The 22,353-nt window shown below is 38.3% G+C and overlaps 1 protein-coding gene and 1 non-coding gene across 8 annotated transcripts in view; both read right to left on the bottom strand.

The window, feature by feature from the left end:
- Nucleotides 1–1,222: 1,222 nt before the first annotated feature.
- RNF38 (ring finger protein 38) overlaps nt 1,223–22,353 on the bottom strand; it is a 118,882-nt gene continuing 97,751 nt past the window's right edge. For all 7 annotated transcript variants that reach the window (XM_061132591.1, XM_061132590.1, XM_061132589.1 and 4 more), the window contains 8 exons: nt 19,207–19,374; nt 17,794–17,964; nt 15,451–15,612; nt 15,030–15,136; nt 13,674–13,758; nt 9,485–9,606; nt 5,961–6,060; nt 1,223–4,651 (listed from right to left, as the gene is read on the bottom strand). In XM_061132591.1, the coding sequence (XP_060988574.1) occupies nt 4,589–4,651; nt 5,961–6,060; nt 9,485–9,606; nt 13,674–13,758; nt 15,030–15,136; nt 15,451–15,612; nt 17,794–17,964; nt 19,207–19,374 (978 nt within the window). In that variant the 3' untranslated portion in view covers nt 1,223–4,588. The remainder of the gene's footprint in view (nt 4,652–5,960; nt 6,061–9,484; nt 9,607–13,673; nt 13,759–15,029; nt 15,137–15,450; nt 15,613–17,793; nt 17,965–19,206; nt 19,375–22,353) is intronic.
- On the bottom strand, nt 10,495–10,601 carry LOC133049033 (U6 spliceosomal RNA). Its single transcript, XR_009691192.1, has one exon. It is a non-coding gene; the product is annotated as a U6 spliceosomal RNA (small nuclear RNA).

Consider the following 22,353-nt stretch of genomic DNA (forward strand, 5'->3'; position numbering starts at 1 on the left):
AGCCTGAAGCACACAGACCTGAGATACTTGGTAATAACCTGACTGCAAACATCCTTCAGAATTTTATCATGTGGTGCAAATCTGACCTTGTGATCTATTAAAAGTTAACTGTAGCCAGTGGTGTTTAACTGGTACACTTGAGGATTAGTATCATCAAAGTGTAGTTAGAATAAGACTAAACAGACTTAAGTCTTTTGAAAGGGGGGAATAAATTGGCAAAGACAAAATCCTGACAGAGTAGTCTAAGGGCCTCAGTTTACTGTTAACAGAAAGCCCATGGAGTCCAGTGGCTTTCTAGGACAGCTCTCTTCCAGGCAGTGACGCAGGACCCAGGGCTGCCATCACCACGGCAGGAGAGCGAGCGGCATGGCCTCCCCTTGTGGTCCCTTGGTCAGAACCAGCCGCGTGGGACTCGCTGCCTACAGTAGTAGGTAGGGAGGCGGGAGAGAATGCACAGGTACTGAATGAGCAGTAAATGACTCTCTAATGTAAGGCAGAACAAGTTTTGAGACATTCACAGTTCAAATGCAAACATTCTTTCAAGTATGGTGGGAAACAGGGACACAGTCAGGGACCCTGATTGGTCACTTTTCTGAATGTTTCTGTCACGGGAGTACTTAAGGCAAAGGGCTACTTCCTGCTAGGGGGAGAACTGAGTTCTATTACTTGGCCTTACTCAGTTTTTTTTGGCATTCTATTTCCACTTTCAGCATGTAATAATATACAAGCAGATGGCTTTCCTCTCCTCCTTTTTTAGTCAAAGGAAAGCAATTACACAAACATGTATGGAAAATGATGAGCTCCTCTTTCCACATTACGTGGACAAGTCAGACATAACGTACTATAGCTAATGTGAACAAATCTGCCCAACTATCTTTTGTATCTTATGGTTGACACAAATAGAAAGAACTCTAGATACCCACTCAATGTAACTTAACTGTTCAATGAAATTATACCATGCACACATGTGTCTACACTCAAGCTGTCTTCTTGGCCTTTTTAAAGATATAAATATGGACCACATGAGTTATAAAGCAAGTTGCTTTTGTGTTTCTAAGTTGTTCACACAGACACAGAAACAAAATCTGAATCACTGCCTCAAAGTCAAGTCTGGCTGCTCGGAGCTCAGGAGCTCTATCTTCCTGCTGGAAGTCCCCCACATCCCTCCCTCCAGACATGACGCCTACCCTTCCCTAACACAGTAACACCAAACACAACCCAATGTTTTAAGTGTACATCATACATTTATTACCAACAACCCTCTCAACTCCAAAATTGGGCACAGGGATTAAAAATAAAAATTCATTGCACTACTTAGTAAAGCATTACTAGTAACTTTCATAAAAAATGTACAAACTTTGTTAAAAATTTATCAAGCCTTCAAATGATTTGGTTACAGATATTTATAATACGTACATTTAAAACTATATGTTAACTGATACAATGGAGTATGATTTGAGGAAATGACTCAGCAAATGATTCCAAAATACACCCCTGTGAGCTTTCCATAATCTGAAACAAACAGCAAAATGAGGTAACCAAATGTACCAACAGGGGGAAAATAGCTTTCTAATAAAGGCCTAAAGATATCTGTGAAAAATATTCTCATGAATTGGTAGATCTCATTTAAAATATTATAAGAGGCCCAAATATAAGAATCTTAACAAATCACATTTCAGAGAGTGTATAAAATCTAAATAGGCTTTCACATTTTCTAGATTTTGCTCGAAAAAATTCAGGACAGAAAACCCTAATGAGATCTTGATACCTGGAGGCCTTGTTTTTCATTTTTTTCTTTTTGGGGAAGAGGGGGTGCTAAAAACAAACAAAGGTGGTATTTCATGCAAAGGAAAACAAAAAAACACAGCAGAGTTAAGGTGGTAAAGCCAATATTGTTTTAGGAGGAAAGGGGAAGAAGGCAAGAAACCATCTGCCTGCTATCTGGTGCATCACCTAAGGAGTCCACAGCTGGGTAAAAATCAACCGTTCTTTCTCTGCTGCTAGCCACATGGTTGCTAACTGTGGCTAGGCTGAGCTGGTTTGGAACACATGCATGTACGCTCCTAACACACACTAACTACTTAATAAGCAAATCTGCACACATCTCTAAGAGCCCCATGCGAAGAAGAGACATTCCCAAAGAGAGATCAGCCACAAGAGTGCAACAATTCTGGATTTTACCAAAATAGACCCTGCTGCCTCCTAAATTGCCAACGGCCTCTCAAAAATTTAATGGAAAAGGGGTAGTATGACAAGAATTCACCATCCCAGGGAGGGAAGAAAGAGCTACTTTTCCTAGTCATTAGTACAGTGTGCCTTGTTAATTAAGTATCTATATAAATTAGAAAAAGTGCTTTACTTGCATGCTTCAATAAAATGAATACTGAGTGTAGTAATGTTATGTTAGATCTGTACAGATATAAATTTTTTGCAGCTATATAAAAGAGTCTATGTATAAGATGGGCTTTTGCCATTTTAAACATGATTTTTTAATTAAAAAAAATAAAGATTAAACTATACGTGATTTGTAATGTAGTTGATTATTACGCCAATAATTTTGGTCTTTAACACACTTTATTCATTATGAACAGGTAGGGAATACTCTAATGATTTAAAAGTAACATGTGCATTTTACCACTGTTTAGATGTATTTCTGATGCACTGACAAATACAGGGGCAAACAAACTATGCAAAATCCTACTTGTAGGACGAGATAGAGGCAACAGTGTCTGGAAAAGGGCAAAATTGTGCTTCTGTGTGAATTGACTTTACTGAACTCTAAGCTGTGATGAGCTTATAGTCTTCAAGCGAAGGCAAGGAGCACGGCAGTAACAAGGAGTTAACACTGTCTGAGCAGAAAACGGACAGAGAGCCGACTGAACGCTGAGGCTGGCAGCAAGTCATCGCGGTCCTGACCGCAGACCTGCAGCTTGTGCTGCCGCAATGGAGCAAGGGGAGCAACGGCAGGAAGAGGCGGACAGCGGTGCAGACACTGGAGCAATGAGAGGGGGGTCCAAACACCGCTGGGAAAATGACTTTAAACCATCTGAACTACGCTCAAGGAACCTATCAAAAAGAAAGACCCACGCAGCTATGTATTCTTTTCAGAGCAACTAAATGCAGGTCAATTCCTGTTTGACAGCATTGTTTTTTACACAAAAATCAAATCTTCATTTATACTGCAAGTATTCTGGACACCTGTTATATTAATTTTTTTCTCATTCAACAAAAAAGAAAAGTGATAAAACATCAAAGCACACCAGGTCTAGGGAACTCGAGCCGTCACAGCACTTGATCCATCCTGGAAATGAGGATTTCGGTGAGAAGCACGTTTACTGAGGGGGGAAGAACTAGACAACTTTCAGAATTGGAGCTTGGCAGAACAGAAATATAGTCTTCTTCAAACAATTTAGTTGCCTATGGGAGTCTGAACAAATAACATATCAGAAGTCAAGCTGAGTTAACAGATTTTTTTCTGGTGGAAGCAGAGGAGGTGACACTTCATGGGACCAGTGGTATTCTTAGAAATATATTACTCAAATATCTTCAGAATAGACTACAAACCTAAACATTAAAAGAAAAAAAAAAAAAAAATCACAAGCACTTCCGGCTAAGAAGCTTACTGAAAATGTAAAGGAAAACCAAGAGAGTATCAACATTCAAATCACTGATTGAAATGCTAATATTGCTAACTGATGATATATGATATTGCACCTTCTTTTGGAAACAGCAAGTTGGAGATTTAAAAATTTCTTTTTCACGACAAAATCAAAATTTCAGGTTCATGGAGTGAGAATCTATTACACTTTTTCCTTAAGTGACCCAGTTGGGACCACCAACGAAGAGAAGGTGACAGCTGCCTGAAGCAAAGGAAGAAGGCTTTTCTCATTCCATTCACTGGGAGGGGAGGGGCTGGAGTATTCGATGCTTATAGTTGATGCACCTTAGCGATCAGTGTGCAACAGCAAACACAAGGGGAAAAACCAGTGTACAGTACTAGTGCTGTTTAAATAACACACCAGAGTATACATTGCAGCATAATTAAAACTACACACACATTCTTGGTACATGCTGGTATATAGGATCTCATACACACGTTAGCTACCATGCCCGCACACAAGTAGTTTCACACATTCTCTCTCTCACACGCACAGATACATTTACCATCAACAGTCACACGCTGCACTCATTTCCACTCACAGTTTCTGAAGGCTCTATATAAGGTAGATTGCTATATCATCTGGAGCTACCACTTTTTATGAAAGCACATGCTAAAAGATCACGTCCACTGTAATCTTGCAGCAACACTCGGAATGATCACACAAAAACCAGGGAATGTTAGTGCACACACAAAATTAAGCTAAAGAAAAAGTCTTTGGAGTTCCAATCACACGGTTAGTATAACAATCCCATAATTGTGAAGACTAATTGTAAGCTTTTATAGTTGATTAAGTCACACAGTGCAAAGAAAGGTCCATTGACCCTTTTGGTAAAGGGAGGCCGGGAGCCACACAGACTGAGTTCAATGGACAGTCCGTATATACATGTGATGAGGAACACCCAAACTGAATTTGTGCTCTTAGGCTGGTCATTCTGAATCCCGATGCACTTCTGAAGCATCAGCTCGGCAGATTGGGCAAGTACGATTTGCCTAAAACATAGAAAAGAGCACTTGTCTGAATTTTGACTTACATAGTGAAAAATATTAAAAGCAACAGAACTATTTTACTTTCCACATAGTTTTTACATTCTTTGTTCCGTTAACAAAGTACAATCATTTAATCTCTTAAAAATACTCCACAAATCTCTAAAACAATAATAGCCTATGAATAATTCTTTATTTGCTTTGTTTTAACACAGACAAGACTATCCATCACCACTTCAGACAAATGTAGTCACTGGCTTAAAATTAAAACTCCATCTCAACAAATGCCACTACCATTCGTTGTGCTGCTAAAGTCAGAAACAGAACCAACACCTGCTCTCTTACGTTCTACAAAGCATTTTTTATCAAATGCTCTCATTTCTACACCATGATAGCTCTCAAGTCAAGTACTCTTCTTTTCATCCAGCTTCTACTATTTGTTCTCCATCTGGCCCAGTACATCCTTATTTCATCAACCTCCTCTATTACCTTCTTCAAAGAGTGGCCGTGATCTTTCTAAAACATGCTTTCAGGATCCAGTCCAAACTCTTGCACACTTCACAGTGACTTCGCAAAAAGCTGACTCCTGGTTTTACCTCTGAATCCCCTTCTCTTGCTACTCTCCCCCACACTCTATCCATCAGCCACATGGAACCCATGTGTTTCTGGTCATCCTGTTCTCACATGTCAGGGCTATGCATATATAGTAAGTTCATTTTCGAAAAAGCTTAGACTCTTTACCTTTAGGATTCAGTTTGGACAAAACTGCGTACTCTTAATCTGTGCTCACATGGAAGACTGATTCTATTTTAACTCATGTGTCTTCCTCACCAACTGTCAAATTATCTAGGCCAGTATTATCATCTCCTACTCAGAATAATCTAAAACAAAGCAACCCTAAAGTTGACTTAAATTATTTTACTGTATCACATTTTTATCCTACTATTAAAAAAAAATTCTTTTGGCCACACCCGACGGCATGTGTGACTTTAGTTCTCCAACCAGGGACTGAACCTGCGCCCCCTGCATTGGAAGGCAGTCTTAACCCCAGACTGCCAGTGAAGTCCCTTTATCCTACTATTAAAAAAAGAAGAAGAAAAGAAGAAGTCCCTGAAATAATTTCACCGTGGCATACTATCAGAATTTGGGTCTTTGGAATTTACCCTCCCATATACACAAAGGAGAAAATGGTCAGAATTATGAAAGCTGTGTTTCAATTTAAGCACCCTCCACCAAACCATGGACGTACTCTACATGAAACTACGGTCAGTAAGAGAAAATTCAATGTCATTCTTTTCAGATGCCATCATTTTACCTTAAGCCATTTGTCGACACACTTGGCATGGAACTCATGGTTACAGGGTAAAACTCTAAGTAGCTGCCTTGACTCAAAATCACACATGCATACTACACACCTGAAATAAACCAGAAAGATTGTTTAACCATAAAACCAAGTAGTTTCTATTTTGTTACATCTATCGAAACCATAAAGCCACTTACTATCTCACATATCAAAATACCATCTAAATTTTAAGACTAAAATAATCTATCAAATACCTTAAGAAAAGCATGATGTTAAAACATTTAATAAGAGTGCTCTGTTTTGCTTAGTGAGAGATCATCAAGAAAATATCTGGTTTAACATCCAAGCTAGCCTTAATACTGAAGATACTATTATATTCAACAGTGTTGAAACAGCTGAATATTCATATGCAAAAGAATGCAGTTGGACTCCTACCTCACACAATATATGAAATTAACTAAAAAATGAAAAACCTAAATATAAGAGCTAAAAACTATTAAACTCTTAAAGAAAATACAAGTGTAGATCTTCACGACCTTGGAATAGGCAGTTCAGTTCAGTTCAGTCGCTCAGTCGTGTCCGACTCTCTGTGACCCCGTGGACTGCAGCACATCAGGTCCCCCTGTCCATCACCAACTCCTGGAGTTTACTCAAGCTTATGTCCATTGAGTCGGTGATGCCATCCAACTATCTCATCTTCTGTCGTCCCCATCTCCTCCTGCCTTCAATCTTTCCCAGTATCAGGGTCTTTTCAAATGAGTCAGTTCAGATCAGGTGGCCAAAGTATTGGAGTTTCAGCTTCAGCATCAGTTCTTCCAGTGAATATTCAGGACCGATCTCCTTTAGGATGGACTGGTTGGATCTCCTTGCAGTCCAAGGGACTCTCAAGAGTCTTCTCCAGCACCACAGTTCAAAAACATCAGTTCTTTGGCCCTCAGCTTTCTTTATGGTCCAACACTGACATCCGTACATGACTACTGGAAAAACCATAACCTTGACTAGACGGACCTTTGTTGGCAAAGTAATGTCTCTGCTTTTTAATAAGCTTTCTAGGTTGGTCATAACTTTCCTTCCAAGGAGCAAGCGTCTTTTAATTTCATGGCTGCAGTCACCATCTGCAGTGATTTTGGAGCCCCAAAAAATAAAGTCAGCCACTGTTTCCCCATCTACTTGCCATGGAGTGATGGGACCTGATGCCATGATCTTAGTTTGAGCTTTAAACCAACTTTTTCGCTCTCCTCTTTCATTTTCATCAAAAGGCTTTTTTTAGTTCCTCTTCACTTTCTGCCATAAGGGTGGTGTCATCTGCATATCTGAGGTGTCATCTGCAATCTTGATTCCGGCTTGTGCTTCATCCTGCCCAACATTTCTCATGGTGTACTCTGCATATAAGTTAAATAAGCAGGGTGACAATATACAGCCTTGATGTACTCCTCTCCCGATTTGGAATTGGTCTGTTGTTCCACGTCCAGTTCTAAGTGTTCCTTCCTGACCTGCACACAGATTTCTCAGGAGGCAGGTCAGGTGGTCTGGTATTCCCATCTCTTGAAGAATTTTCCACTTTGTTGTGATCCACACAGTCAAAGGCTTTCATGTAGTCAATAAAGCAGAAGTAAATGGTTTTCTGGAACTCTCTTGCTTTTTCAATGATCCTGAGGATGTTGGCAATTTGATCTCTGGTTCCTCTGCCTTTTCTAAATCCAGCTTGACCATCTGGAAGTTCACAGTTCATGTACTGTTGAAGCCTGGCTTGGAGAACTTTGAGCATTACTTTACTAGCGTGTGAGATGAGTGCAACTGTGAGGTAGTCTGAGCATTCTTTGGCATTGCCTTTCTTTGATATTGGAATGAAAATTGACCTTTTCCAGTCCTGTGGCCAATGCTGAGTTTTCCAAATTTGTTGGCATACTGAGTGCAGCACTTTCACAGTATGTTCTTTGAGGATTTGAAATAGCTCAGCTGGAATTCCATCACCTCCACTAGCTTTGTTCGTAGAGATGCTTCCTAAGACCCTCTTGACTTCACATTCCAAGATGTCTGGCTCTAGGCGAGTGATCACACCATTGTGATTATCTGGGTCGTGAAGATTGTTTTTGTATATTTTTCTGTGTATTCCTGCCACCTCTTCTTAATATCTTCTGCTTCTGGTAGGTCCCTACCATTTCTGTCCTTTATTGAGTCCATCTATGCATGAAATATTCCCTTGGTATCTCTAATTTTCTTGAAGAGATCTCTAGTCTTTCCCATTCTATTGTTTTCCTCTATTTCTTTACATTGGTCACTGAGGAAGGCTTTCTTATCTCTCCTTACTATTCTTTGGAACTCTGCATTTGAATAGGCAATGGTTTCTAAAACATGATATCAAAAGCGTTAAGAAACAACCACCAAAAAAGGCAGATAAATTACCTTTATCCTTTAAAATAAAGGGGGGTACTAAAGATGCTTTATAAATCTAAAGTGAAAAGACAACTAACTCACAGAATTAAAGATATTTTTGAAAATCATGTGTCTTACAAGGACCTATACATATAAAATATAAATAACTCCTACAACTCAATAAAGGCAATCCAATTAAAAAACAAAGAATGTGAATACACATTTCTCCAAAGAAGATACATAAACGGCCAGTAAGTATAGTAAGAGCTCAACATCACTAGCCCAGCTGGAAAATGAAAACCAAAACCTCAAGAGGTAACACTTCACTCCCACTAGGGCTGCTAGAATCAAAAGACAGACAATAACAAGCTTTGGTGAGGATGTGGAGAAAAGGAAACTTCTGTACGCTGCTGGTGGGAATGTAAAATGGTGTAGCCCATTAGGAATGAAATGATACAAGCTACAATATGGTGGTCCTTGAAAACATTATGCTAAATCAAAGAAGCCAGACCCAAAAGACCCCATGTTATATTGGTTCCATTTATATGAAATGTCCAGAACAGGCCAATCTATGGAGATAAAAGTAAATTAGTGGGGGGCTGAGTCAGGGCTTTAGAGGGTTGGGGAAAAATGGGGAGTGGCTATTAATTGATAAAGTATTTCTACTGGGGGTGATGAAAATGATATCAATTTGTGATGATGGTTGGAAAACTTATTAATATACTAAAAACCACTGGATTGTACACTTTAAATGTGAACTATATCTCAGTAGAGTTGCTATTAAGAAAGATGCTATAATAAGCAGAATCTTTAGGTAAACCTCTCAAATTTTACAGGTATGAGACTTTTCGATCTAATATAAAACATTCTAGAGTTAAAAACCGTGAAGATTTCTAGGCAACATAAAAGTCCAGAACAGCACTGTCTAGAACCTTCTCAGGTGATAGAAATGCCATACGCCTACATCGTCTGATACAGCGTCACTGGCGAGTACAACTAAAAATTTTAACTTTAACAGCTATCTTATTGGACAGCACAAGCCTAGACTATGAAAACTGTCCTTACTTACCTTCATCAAGTTATCTTTGACTTTCAAGCTTTTATTTCATGAAGGTGGAAAGGAAATTTAATACAGAAAGATGTCAGAAAAATGTACTTACAAAGTCTGTTCTGACTGGTGGTTGTTAGGATTGAACCGGTAAGAAGGAAGCTGTTCAATGTCTGCTTTAGTCAGTCCTCGAGGCTTGGCCTCTCCCAGTCGCTCTGCTAGGTTTAACAGGGCCTACAGAGGAAAAGAAAGACATATCTGCATATCCTTCTTTGAATTTTATATTCAGACACATTTATTTTTTTAAAACTAGCTTTATTATGGAAAAAATGTGAATATATACTGAAGTATAAAAATAGTATAAAGAAATTACTTCCATATGCCTATTACCCAGGATCAACAGGTCATGGCTAATTTTATTTCATTTTTCACTGTCCACTCCTACACCCACATTATTTTGAAAGAAATCTAAAACATGGTATTTCACCAGTAAGATAGTTCTGCTTTTATGTCTAAGGCAGTCCGTCAACCTCAGCATTTTGGACACTTGAGGCTTGGGTAAAGTTTTGTTGTGGGGGGTTGTCCTATGCACAGTCGGATGTTTAGCAGTGATCCAGGCCTCTACACTATCTGCAGTGGCTCAGCATTGAAGAATCTGCCTGCAATGCAGGAGCTGCAGCAGACCTGGGTTCGATCCCTGGGTCGGGAAGATCCCCTGGAGAAGGGAATGGCAACCCACTCCAGTATTCCTGCCTGGAGAACCCCATGGACAGAGGAGCCTGGTGGGGAGGATCGCCAAGAGTGAGATACGACTAAAGCAACTCAGCACACGTGCGCTGGTCTATACAAAAGGATCTCCAGACTTCGCTAAATATCTTTTTTTTTTTAAATTTGATTTAGTCTTTTTAATTTTTTTTCCCATTTATTTTAATTAGTTGGAGGCTAATTACTTTACAACATTGTGGTGGTTTTTGCCATACATTGACATGAATCAGCCATGGATTTACAATGTGTTCCCCATCCCGATCCCCCCTCCCGCCTCCCTCTCCATCCCATCCCTCTGGGTCTTCCCAGTGCACCAGCCCTGAGCACTTGTCTCATGCATCCAACCTGGGCTGGTGAAAAAATAGGGAACGCTTCACGAATTTGCATGTCATCCTTGCGCAGGGGCCATGCTAATCTTCTCTGTATCGTTCCAATTTTAGTATATGTGCTGCCGAAGCGAGCACTGGTAAATACCTTTTAAGGGATAAAATTGTCCCCAGGTTGAGAACCACCAGCACTTTAAAAACTAAAAGACTATTTAAAATATAACAACAGTAACATCATTATACTCTCCAAACTAGTAATTCCTTAATGTTAAGTATCTTTGATTGTTTCAATTATTTTCAGTACTCTTTGAAATAGTTTGTTCAAATTAGGATCCAAATAAACCTGTTACCATTGCCTGATGTCTCAAGTATGTATTTTTACTCTTATATTTGTTAAAGAAACCAGGTCAACGGCCTGTAGAAGTTCCCAGTCTGAGTTTTGCTGACTGAACCTCCCCACACCAATTCCTGTGGTTTAATACATTCCTTGTCCCCTCTACTTTCTATAATTTGGAAGGTTTTATTATTTCCATCCTACGGCTCAGCATGTCTTGTTTTTATGTTAGTTAGCACTGATGGAACACTGCCTAGGATCCATTAATTCATTAAAAATTGTAATATTCTATTACTCTTTCTTCATTTATTAGATAAAATGCTTCTTATATTGATCAACTGCCTCATATCAAACTATACTTAGTTGCATAATTTATATGAAATAGGAAGGATAAGACCAACGAATTTATTTTCTATTGTTTTTTTTTTGAAGAATCACTCATGAACTCATGGATTTTAACTCAGGTGGTAAGTTTCAACACATTATAACTATTATGTTAATTGATTTTACCCTAGTCTCTCCATTTTCCTGGTTTTCCATAGTTTTAACTGCTTCTTTGCTTTCTACAATCAGGCAGCCACGTACAGGTCGCTTGCCCCCCACCCCCTTTTTTAAGGCTACTACTGGCTAAGAGAATAGGTGACATGGTTAAGAGAACAGGTGACAAAGAAACAGTGATGGACAACGAGAGGAAGAAGTCTTAACTTTCCGCAGACTCAACAGTCAAAGCTGTGGCAACTGCTGCTCCTTCTGGTGCCACCTTGTTTGGAGAAGCGTGTCACCTACAGACCCTTTTCCCAGGCCCCACGCGTGCCCCTCAGTGTCCCTGAATGCTAAATAGATGGTAACTTGTTACATTTTATCGATGCTGACTACAATTAGCTATAAAATTTATGATACAGGTGATATATCTTTTATACCTCTATTTTATATTCTATAGGACACTTAGGTCAACTAATACAATTTATGACTACTACGTTAAGGCCTTATTGGATGGAGTAAAATGATACTGAGCCCTCAACAAATCTACATGATCAGAAGGCAAGACAACTGAAGGCAGGACATACTAATTATGCAAACTTTTATAACACCTATGAAGGCAAAAAGGAGAGAGAGACTCATACAGACCTGGGAATAGACCAGAAATGCCTTTCACAGAGGCAGCATTAGCTGGGTCTTGAAAGACAGTCATGTGCAAGGATCAGGCAAAGTTCTTAAGGAGAAGAATCAAGGGGAGTAAAGGCACTGAAGCAAGGATATAGAGGATAGACTCCAAACAATGAGTACTCGGGGACGGGGGGTGCGGGGGGAATGCACACCATCAAGTAAAGCCACAAACAGCAAGTACTTTCTTGACTGGGTTAAAGTACGACTTTGCAGAAGATTAAACACAGTCAAACCCAACTACAATTTAGAAAGAGACTCTAATGCCACACACAAAATATTTTTCTTTTACTGGGATGGTATCACTGTTTTTACCACTGATATGTACATGATCTGTTTTCTGTCTTGCTTTCAGCAATATGACTTATGATAATTTTAGTACAGAATGCCAAAAAGATAACCAACTCCTTTTCTTACTACTCTGTTCAAAACTAGCATGAACAGTGTAGAAACATAAAATTATTATAGCCCATTTCTCAAGAAATCTGAGAATGGAATCCAAATGACACTGCTGTGTGACTGTACATGCAGAAAATAACATAGCAGCATTTTAAAACGACAGAAGAATATAGCATTTGGCCTGACTTCTTCCACATGCACTAAAAAGGGGGGAGGGATGCTCTAAGACTATGTGTATGTGTCTTTCCTCTCTGTACCCAGATTCCATTTACCTAAAAACAAACAACAAAAAAATCTGTTCCAATACTCATATTGTATAGAGACTGAGTGAGGGTGGGGTAAGCAGCAGCTAGCCCACAGTACCAAAACAAAGTCACAGTCACTCACATTCAACATTTCCAAATCCAAATATGTCTTCCAACCCTTTTTGTCCATTCTACTCCAAACCTCAAATAATATAACAATGTCAACATCATCTAAATTAAGTGGTATTGTCTATCTGTCTTGGCATCGTGGAGTCAGCCCTCTTCACAAGCTATTGCAGTCCTTTTGGAGAGCATCTTCTCTTGCAACCCCCCCACTCACAATCCTGACACTACCATAAACCATTCAATGATCAAATCCTGTTGATTCTAGTGTTAAAATGTCTTTCGAAGTGTATTCTTTTCTACCTCAAGTTTTCAAAGTTCAGAACTTGCATGGTTTTATAATTTACTATCTGGTAAAAATTGGCCACCCCACCACCAACTCTGAACCACTTCATCTATTTTTTCATGCTACTAATTCTGACTCTTTAAGACAGCAATCTGATTGATAAACACCAAAATATTTAGTGTTTCCTTCCTCCCACAATATTCAAAATTATGTTCACTCTGTACAAGAGCAAGCACAGGGCACTCAAATACAACCAGTTGAGTTTTTCAATCAAATCTCCATTTTCTCCCCTCACTTTAGCTGGATATTATGTTCTTCCTCAAGAATATTCAGCATTTCCCTGCCTCAATCTTAGGCATGAAAAAGCTTTCCCATCCCTCAGGAACTGACTCTTCACACTTCTGCAGCTGCAAAATGTTTTCAGAACATCCAGTCATAATTCATCATTTTCTCACAGGAATTGTACGTAATTCTAATACAGAACACCAGTCTATCTTGTTATCGTAACTGTGTGGTACATGTTGAAATAATTTTTGACATATTTGTATCTTGAAATATACAATGGATTTACCTAGTGTTTAATTAGATGAATGAGCTGAGTAGTACAGTATTTTTATGCATAAAAACTCCCCAAATCAACTCACAGTTCAGCTACTAACCTCGTAATTTTCTACTTCTCCATCTTCCACATCCAATTCAAAGCTGAAAGTTGGGCCCACTGCAGGTGGCACTGGAAGCATTGATCTGCAGGGAAAATAATCAACACAAGCACTGATACATTAATGCTTTCTATCAATGGACAGGATGAGAAGAACAAGGCCAGTGCTACAGGGATAAAGAATGATCAGTGTTTATCAGTGACAACCCTTTAAAGAATCTGATTTTACTAGTAATAAACAATTGAAAACTTACATTAAAAGAATATCATTTGCAACAGAATAAAAAAAAACATGAAATATTACAGATGAATTTAACAAAACATGTGCAAGACCTATAAAATAAAAACTGTAAAAATACTGCTAGGATAAATTTGAAAAGGTAGTAAAGAGAGAAATATACCATATAAGTAGGTCAGAAGATTCAATAAAGATGTCAATTCTCTTCCAAAACTCATCTATAGATTTCACATAATCCCACCAAATTCCAGCTTTTTTAAAGTAGAAACTGATTTGCTGATTTTAAAATTTATATGGACATGCAAAAGACTTTAAATAAAATCAGTTTAAGAACAAAATTGGGAGATTTATAGTATTTGATTTTAAGATAATAAACCTACAATTTTCAAAACAGTATGATATAGGCACATGGCCCTCTGGTATAAAAACTACATTCCCTAGCCTTTCTAGAAGTACTTAGAGACGTGGGTCTAGATTCTAACCAACAGGATGTCGGCAGGAGTCATACATGCAACTTCTAGGAATTATTCTTGAGAGGAAGCAGGTAGGCAGAGAGATTCAGTTTCATTTTTGCTAGCTAGAATGTGGATCTGACGGCCAGAGCCTGAGAAGTCATCTTATATCATTCAGAGGAAGCCATAAAATTTTGAGGATGGTAGACCCATTCCTCAGAGTTACGGAGCTAACAAACCATGTCTGAATCACCTAATTCTAGACTTCACTGCACGAGAAAGATAAAAAGAACTATGATGCTTAACTCATGGGTGTTTCTGTTACAAACCCAGCCCTAGCAGAGTATTTCTAAGGCACAGATATAACCTCTCGTGCGTGTCCCTTGAGAGAAGTGGCAGCATCAGATGCTAGATAACCATGGAAAGGGCAGGTGATGCCTGCCGTGAAAGAGGTCAGCGACTTACACTTCTCTGCCTAACTTCTGCTGCACCCCGCCCACTGCTCCCCTGTCCTGCTCTTCTCTTTCAGCCTTAAATGGTCCCCCACCCCAACCTCTTAACATCAAATAAAAACAAGTATCTAACACGCATAAAATTGTTCATAAAGGGAAGAGTATCTCAAGGGTGTCAAAATGCAGAACTCATTAAAAAACAAGACAGAACTTACAACACATATGGTAGTAAGCTGGGATGGTAGGGGGGAGGTGGCATGGGCTGCTGGGACCGGTATCTGCTGCGTCCGGTGAGCCTCCGAGGCATAAATGGAGGGTAAGGCTGTAGGGAAAGGATGTTCAGACAATTTAAGGTCATTCCACACCCACAACTTTTTAAGGTGTTGAATAAAGTCTCTTCTTTTTTAAAAACCTAGAAAGTTATTTATTGCTCAAGGGTATTTAGTATTTCTTAAATGTTAACAAAGGTGCAACAACTAGTTTAAAACAAGAATACTCTTAGGTGTGCTTCTAAATACAATTTTCCAACTGACTGCAAGAATACATTTAAAATTCAAAACATGTAGAGTTACACTGAAGCAGAACTCAAGTTAGTTACCAAAGCAAGCAATAAATTAATAACAAATGAAAACTTACTACTCCATACGAAACCTCCTGATGCAAAGGATCATGTGTCAGGAACTGCAAAGGAGCCGATGGAGGTAATGTCGGGGGATGGGCAGATGGCGGGTAAGTAAAACCTCCCACAGGAAGATGTTCTCCTAAGAGTTCCACTTCGTTTTCTATCCTTTGCAGAGGCTGAAGGGCGGGGCGGGGGAAGCAAACTAATATAAGTGTTCAGATCGATAGACTGCGTCTTATAACAAAAATCAAAAAATGAAAATAAAAAAAGCCAAAGAATTCTTTCGGGTCATGCATTTTCTGATGTTCACATCAATCTAAATTCATACAAGTGGACATACAGCCTACAGTAAAATCTTACTGCCTTTAACTGAATTTCAATAAGAAAATCTCTCAAACATGTTGTTAAACATTTCCACTATTCACTAAAGGATACATTTCTTTCACTATTTGAACTTTCCCTTAAAAATGATACAGAGAAAGACAAAAAGTCACGTCATAAGCCAGTTACATGAAAGATGAAGTTACTGAAGTCATGGCAGAGTGAACGGCATCAACTGCAGACACAATCTTTAACAGACGAAACCCAAGACGGTGTATATACTGTGAATGAGAGCTCGGGCTAACCAGGACAGGACACTGCAGGCAGTTATTTTACAGCAGAAAGCTTACAGGCTTTGGCGTTAGACAAACTCAGGGCTGTAAATGATGAGCCCTGTGGCTATCATAGAAATTACTCGCTCTGAACCTCAATACGGTCACCTGCAGAGCTGACATGTTCACAGCCTATGTTGCCCCTCCACCCAATCTTTCTTTAAAAAATAGCCTGACATAAAATTCACATACTATAAAAGTCACCCTGCTAAGGGGTACAATTCAGTGGATTTCAGTATATTCACAAGAGGTGTACAATCATCACCACTATCTAATTTCCCTCAGTCCTTCCCAAGTTCTAGACAACTGCTAATGTACTTTATATTTCTATACATTTGCTTATTTTGGACATCTAATGTAAATATGGAATCACACAGGATGTGGCCCTTGTATCCGCTTCTTTCACTTAGCATGTTTTCAGGGTTCATCCATCTTGTAGTTTGTATATTAGTACTTTGTTCTTTTTAGAGTGGAATAATAATCTACTGGATAGATATACCATGCCTTGTTTATCCATTCATCAGTCAATGGACATCTGGAATGTTTCCACTTATGGCTATTAGGAATAATGTTGCTATGAACATCTGTGTACACATTTTGGGGCTGATGTTTTCAATCTGATCTCTTGGGAACATGTATTCTTAAATGTTAGTCTAACTTCTTCCCACAGTTAAGAGAACAGCAACACATTATTCAAATACAAGTAACTGCTAACAGTTACTCTGGAAGCTTATGTATGCTTGTATAATGGCTAAATTTAGTTTTAACCTTGAATTCTCAGGTACTGGAAGCTTCCTAAGGAACATCCTGGCATGAATCCTGTCCTGATTCTAATAAAAGATTTTCTTGTGGGAGTCGTTTCAACTTTTCAGATTAGCCAAACTTCTGTCATAATTGGCTTCTAGTTTTCAGGAAAGCAGCCACGTAAGCTCAAATCTCATCTCTTCCTGAGACCAAGCATGGTGTATAAATCCTGAGTAAAGCATGGTCAGGCTCTGTTAGGGTAAACCATCGAGCTCCATTCACAAGGCCGTTTCCACTCCAACCATTTCCATACGTTCTTTCCCTTATTCTCCTTTAATCATGGTTCAGATGTTCAACTTCGCCTGACTAGAAAACAATGGGGCCTTCTTCCAGTGTGTTTGCCCCCACTGATCCCTCCAGCCCCTGGAAATATTATGCCTCTCAGCTATATTCCAGCTCCAGGACAGAGTGAACTATGCTAACAGAGGATCTCATCTACTTTTCATCAGAACACAGTGTAAAACCAGCCTTTGGAAAAAAACAATTGAGGTTCAAAGGATTACTTACTTGCCTAAATGAATATAAATATTATTCTAACAAGTATAAACATTTTTATAGTATTTTCATTTTCCCATTTTAGAAATGTATCAAAGGAAAAACTAGAACTGTGGGTTTTTTTTTTTTTTCCAGATTCAATTTCCAAAGGATTGCAGATACAAAAGAATTTGATTAGACAAGTTTCATATAAAATAACTAGAAAAACTTAATAAACCAAGGTAACTGTAGGTACAATTATTGCTTATATATATTTCTATGTGTGGGGATTCTTAGTTCTTTTAAGAACCAGGAAAGTGTCAAAGTTACAATTTTTAAATGATAACAACTTAAACTTCTACTAAATTAATCTTTTAGTTCTAAATATTTTGTAAAAGTAACAGACATAAGAGAAGAGATACCTACCGATCGTGACTGCTGTGTTTGGAAAGGGACAAACTGGCTTGGAGGCGGCAAATGAGGAGGATGGTGAGGAGAAAGATGGGGAGGATGTAAGATAAACGGATCACTGGAAATAAGGGGTGGAAATGCAGCATACGGCACTGGTAAGTGCTGAACAGAACATGCCTGAAGCATCTGTAAGAGAAATCATTGTTTTTTGTTGAGAGTATCAGAATATATTAATTAAAAAAAAAAAACTATACAATCAGATTGAAATGTTACTGCCATAGTCCTCCCAGAATCATAAAAATGTCTTAATAACCTATAGTAACAATGAGATACGTGCACATTTTTGCATTTATTAGTAAAATAAATGGTAACTAGTAATTATTCTGGATTTTACATAGTTCTTATAAATCAGTCAAAACACCTATCTTTTACTTAAGCTTTTGTAACACATATGAAAATGAAGGGAAAGTGCCACAGAGAAGGAATCTCTTCCCGCTTGGCTTAAAATGTAGCAGACATTACTACTTTCCAAGAAGCTGTCCTTTTCAATCTTGTAGATTTTTTTATTTCTAAGAGCCCAATTCACAACTAAATGCTTTATGATCTCTCAATATTTTAGTTTGCTAATTTAGCACATTGGTTCTATAAGCTGTTAATGAGAAACCATGCATGGGTAAATTAATGTTAAATTGGTGTTAGTATTTGTACGTATGTGTTTGTTTTAATCTCAAATTCATACAGGATTATTAGGATTATATTAAGATTTAGCAAAGTGCTTTACTTTGAAGACTGTATTGACCTTAGACAAGTCATTTAAATTCTCTGGTTTTCAGCTACCCATTTTTCAAATAAGGGGGCTGAACTAGGGAGTGGTAAAGGATAAAGTATAAGCTTATAAGAGGCAGAAAGAAGTGAGTGTGAACTCCTGTTTTCTCATGCTAATTGCTTCTATTATATTAAGCAAACCATTTCCAATTTCATCATTTAGAAAATGAGGGTACTATTTTCATCACAGGCTTCCTATGGTATGGAGTAAGTAAGCCTAAGCAACTCAAAGTGCCTATTAAAAACCCAGCAAGTGCTGAGACTATTAATGTTGATCACCAAATTCTGAGACTTTATTACTAATCAGTTCAATATCCTATGTTAAAACCTGAAGGACAATCTTTATTAAGATTTAATTTTAAACAGTGCAGACATGTGAAGGAACATGATTTGACCTTCAAAGAATGTTAAAATATGTGTAAATTAATTAGTGTAAAAACATATCAAGTTTGAAAGCTAATTCTACTGAACTGTTACTGTACAGGTGCAACTGAGATTTCTGTTGCAATAAAACTGCATTTTTTACTCGAAGGTGAAAGCCCCCAGCCTCTCGGGTTTGGTTTAGAGCGTATTTAGCCGCTCCGCAGAAGACTGCGCACTCACGGGGGGAGGCACGCTGCAGACGGGGAGGTGCTGCCCGCTGAAGACCACGGAGCACCCCGGGACCTGCTGCGCGCTGCAGGCAGGGATGTGCTGGCCGGTGCAGAGCGGGATCCCGTGGGGCGCGACGGTCGTCACCGTGTAAGACACAGGGACGCTGCCCTGATGGAGCTGTCAGAAAAGAGACGGAACGCCAAGAAGGGAGGGTGAGTCTGGGTGAGCTCTTACAGTCGGGATAAAACATCAGTTATTAAAAATGAAAATCTGGGCATTTACTGATTCTACTCTTAGCTGCACAGACTGTTCACAATGTACTTCTGTGACAGTTTCAACCAAAATATTCTTGTTACTGTAGAGAAAAGCTGTTTCAGGAGCAGTATATGATATCCACTGAACTGGGCCTGACTCAAAAAAACTTGAAAAGTCCAGGAGAATAATAACTCTTCAAGCCTGCTCTATAGAGCAGAAAATTTTTCTAAGGAGGAAATCTGGAAAAAAGAAACATGTCTGCTAATAACCTGCTCACATTCAACAGGAGGGAAAAAACCATTTGTTTAATTGCAACTAGTGAAATATTAAGTATCATTTTTAAAAAGTTAAGTAATTCCCTTCTCCCCTGGTCAGTTTTATTCCCATCCTATCTATCTGGAAGCAAACAACGTTTAAAAATATGTCCTCCTGTATCATTCTCCACGAGCATATAAACATATGCATGAACTACTGTCAAGCTTGTTTTTGTTCTTAATAGAAACGAGATATTACCCTGCAACTTACTTTTTCCAATTAATATTGTAGATATCTCTTGAAGGAAATTAAAGCCAATTCATTCTTTTTGACACTAACAAGATATTTCAAATACACTCATCAGTTTAACACAATCCTATCATTCATATACTAAAGGACTTTAAGTTGTATTCACCTTTTTTACCAATACAAATAACAACCATAAAAAACATCACTGAACATATATCCTTACACATTAGTTTCATTTATTTCACAGGGATTACTGGGTGAATGTATTTTAAACTTTAGCAAGAGTCTGGATGGATTAAATCACAATCCCAACAGTAGTAACATGACTCTCAGCACCTACACTCAAGGCAGACGCACAATATTTGCATAACAAGCATGCTTGCTTGTTATACAAATACTACAATGGGGGAAGGGGGGAAACCAGTGTCTACCGGGCTTACTTTATTATTTTTTAAATATATTTATTTATTTGTTTTTCAGCTTGTCTATTTTATTTATTTTTTCACTTATTATTATTAGTTGGAGGCTAATTACTTTACAATATTGTATATTGTAGTGCTTTTTGCCATACATTGACATGAATCAGCCATGGATTTACATGTGTTCCCCATCCTGAAGCCCTCTCCCACCTCCCTCCCCATCCCATCCCTCTGGGTCATCCCAGTGCACCAGCCCCGAGCATTTGTCTCATGCATCCAACCTGGACTGGCGATCTGTTTCACACTTGATAATATGCATGTTTCAATGCTGTTCTCTCAGATCATCCCACCCTTGTCTTCTCCCAAGGAATCCAAAAGTCTGTTCTGTACATTTGTGTCTCTTTTTCTGTCTTGCATATAGGGTTATCGTTACCATCTTTCTAAATTCCATATATATGCTTTAGTATACTGTATTGGTGTTTATCTTTCTGGCTTACTTCACTCTGTATAATGGGCTCCAGTTTCATCCATCTCATTAGAACAGGTTCAAATGAATTCTTTTTAATGGCTGAGTAATATTCCATTGTGTATATGTACCACAGCTTCCTTATCCATTCGTCTGCTGATGGGCATCTAGGTTGCTTCCATGTCCTGGCTATTATAAACAGTGCTGCGATGAACCAGGCTTACTTTAAATTTGTATTTCTCAGATTAGAGAGGTTGAACATCTTTTAATATGTTTATTAATCATCTAGATTTCCTTTTATGTAAATAATCTATATCCTTTGTTCACTGCCCACTTTCTGTAAGGCTGTCCATTCATATTAACTTAGAGTTTGGCTTTTTACTTAGAGAGACATGTAATATTTTCTCAGTCTGTTATTTCTCTGTTGATAAATCTTTTATTTAATGGTAATTCAACATTCCCCTTTCCTCTAAACTGAACTACCTCTTTCTTTCTATTCAGTAACTCCCCAAACATACCTGGATCTATTTTGTGTCAAATTTGTATTGCCTCAATTATAGTCTCTTACTAGAAAAGTCAGTATCTAGTAAGACAAGTTCTTCTCATTACCATACTTTCTTCTCATTTTATTTTTGGGCCATTTTTATACATTTATTCTTACGTAAATAACCTCAAATAATTTTATTCAGTTTCAAAATCCACTGGAATCCTAATTTATATTAACTGTATTAAATGTTATTTTACAAAGAACAATTTTATATTAAGTCTTTTTGTTAGACTATCCTGTCACTACATGATCACTACTATAGTACTATACCTCCAAGAAATTAGGTTTCTTCATAAATAATTCCACTTACTAAATTTATTATTCAAAATTCTTTTGTGAAGTTTGGAGGCTTTGTTATATTGCTGATAGGTTATTTTTGTCTATTTCCATACCAAATGGTTAATTATTCTGGCAAAAATGCCTCATACAGCTTTATAATTAGTCCTAATAATTGGAAGAGCTATTCTCCCCAACTTGTTCTACTTCAGAATTATACACCAAAAGTTCTCTTAATTGGCTTAAAGCACATTGTTGGGTCCCACACCTGATAAGTCTGGTGTATAGTTTGAGAATCTGCATTTCTAATAAATGTCCAGGTCCTGCTGCTGCTGATCAGCTAATTCAAGACATATTTTGAGAACCACCTAGACTCAGAGACCCGAGACCAAAGTGCTAGTTGGCCAGCTATTTCATGGCGGGCCAGAAAAGTAAGTATTTTGAGTCTGTGGGCCACCCCGGCTCCTGCACAAAGCGCCCACAAGTGACAGATGAGCAGACAGCAAAGCTGTGTTCCGACAGAGCTCCACGGAAACAGTCGGCAGCAGTTTGCTTTTCCTGCTCCAGATAATCCCTGGCCCTTTAAAAGGCCGCAGAAATCATGGAATCAGTTTCTCAAGTAACACCAAAAACTTACTGGAAATTTACTTGGAATATACTAATTCTACGTATGTGAGTTCTGAAAGCAG

The sequence above is a fragment of the Dama dama genome, chromosome 29, assembly GCF_033118175.1.
Source record: "Dama dama isolate Ldn47 chromosome 29, ASM3311817v1, whole genome shotgun sequence".
Lineage (NCBI taxonomy): Eukaryota > Metazoa > Chordata > Mammalia > Artiodactyla > Cervidae > Dama > Dama dama.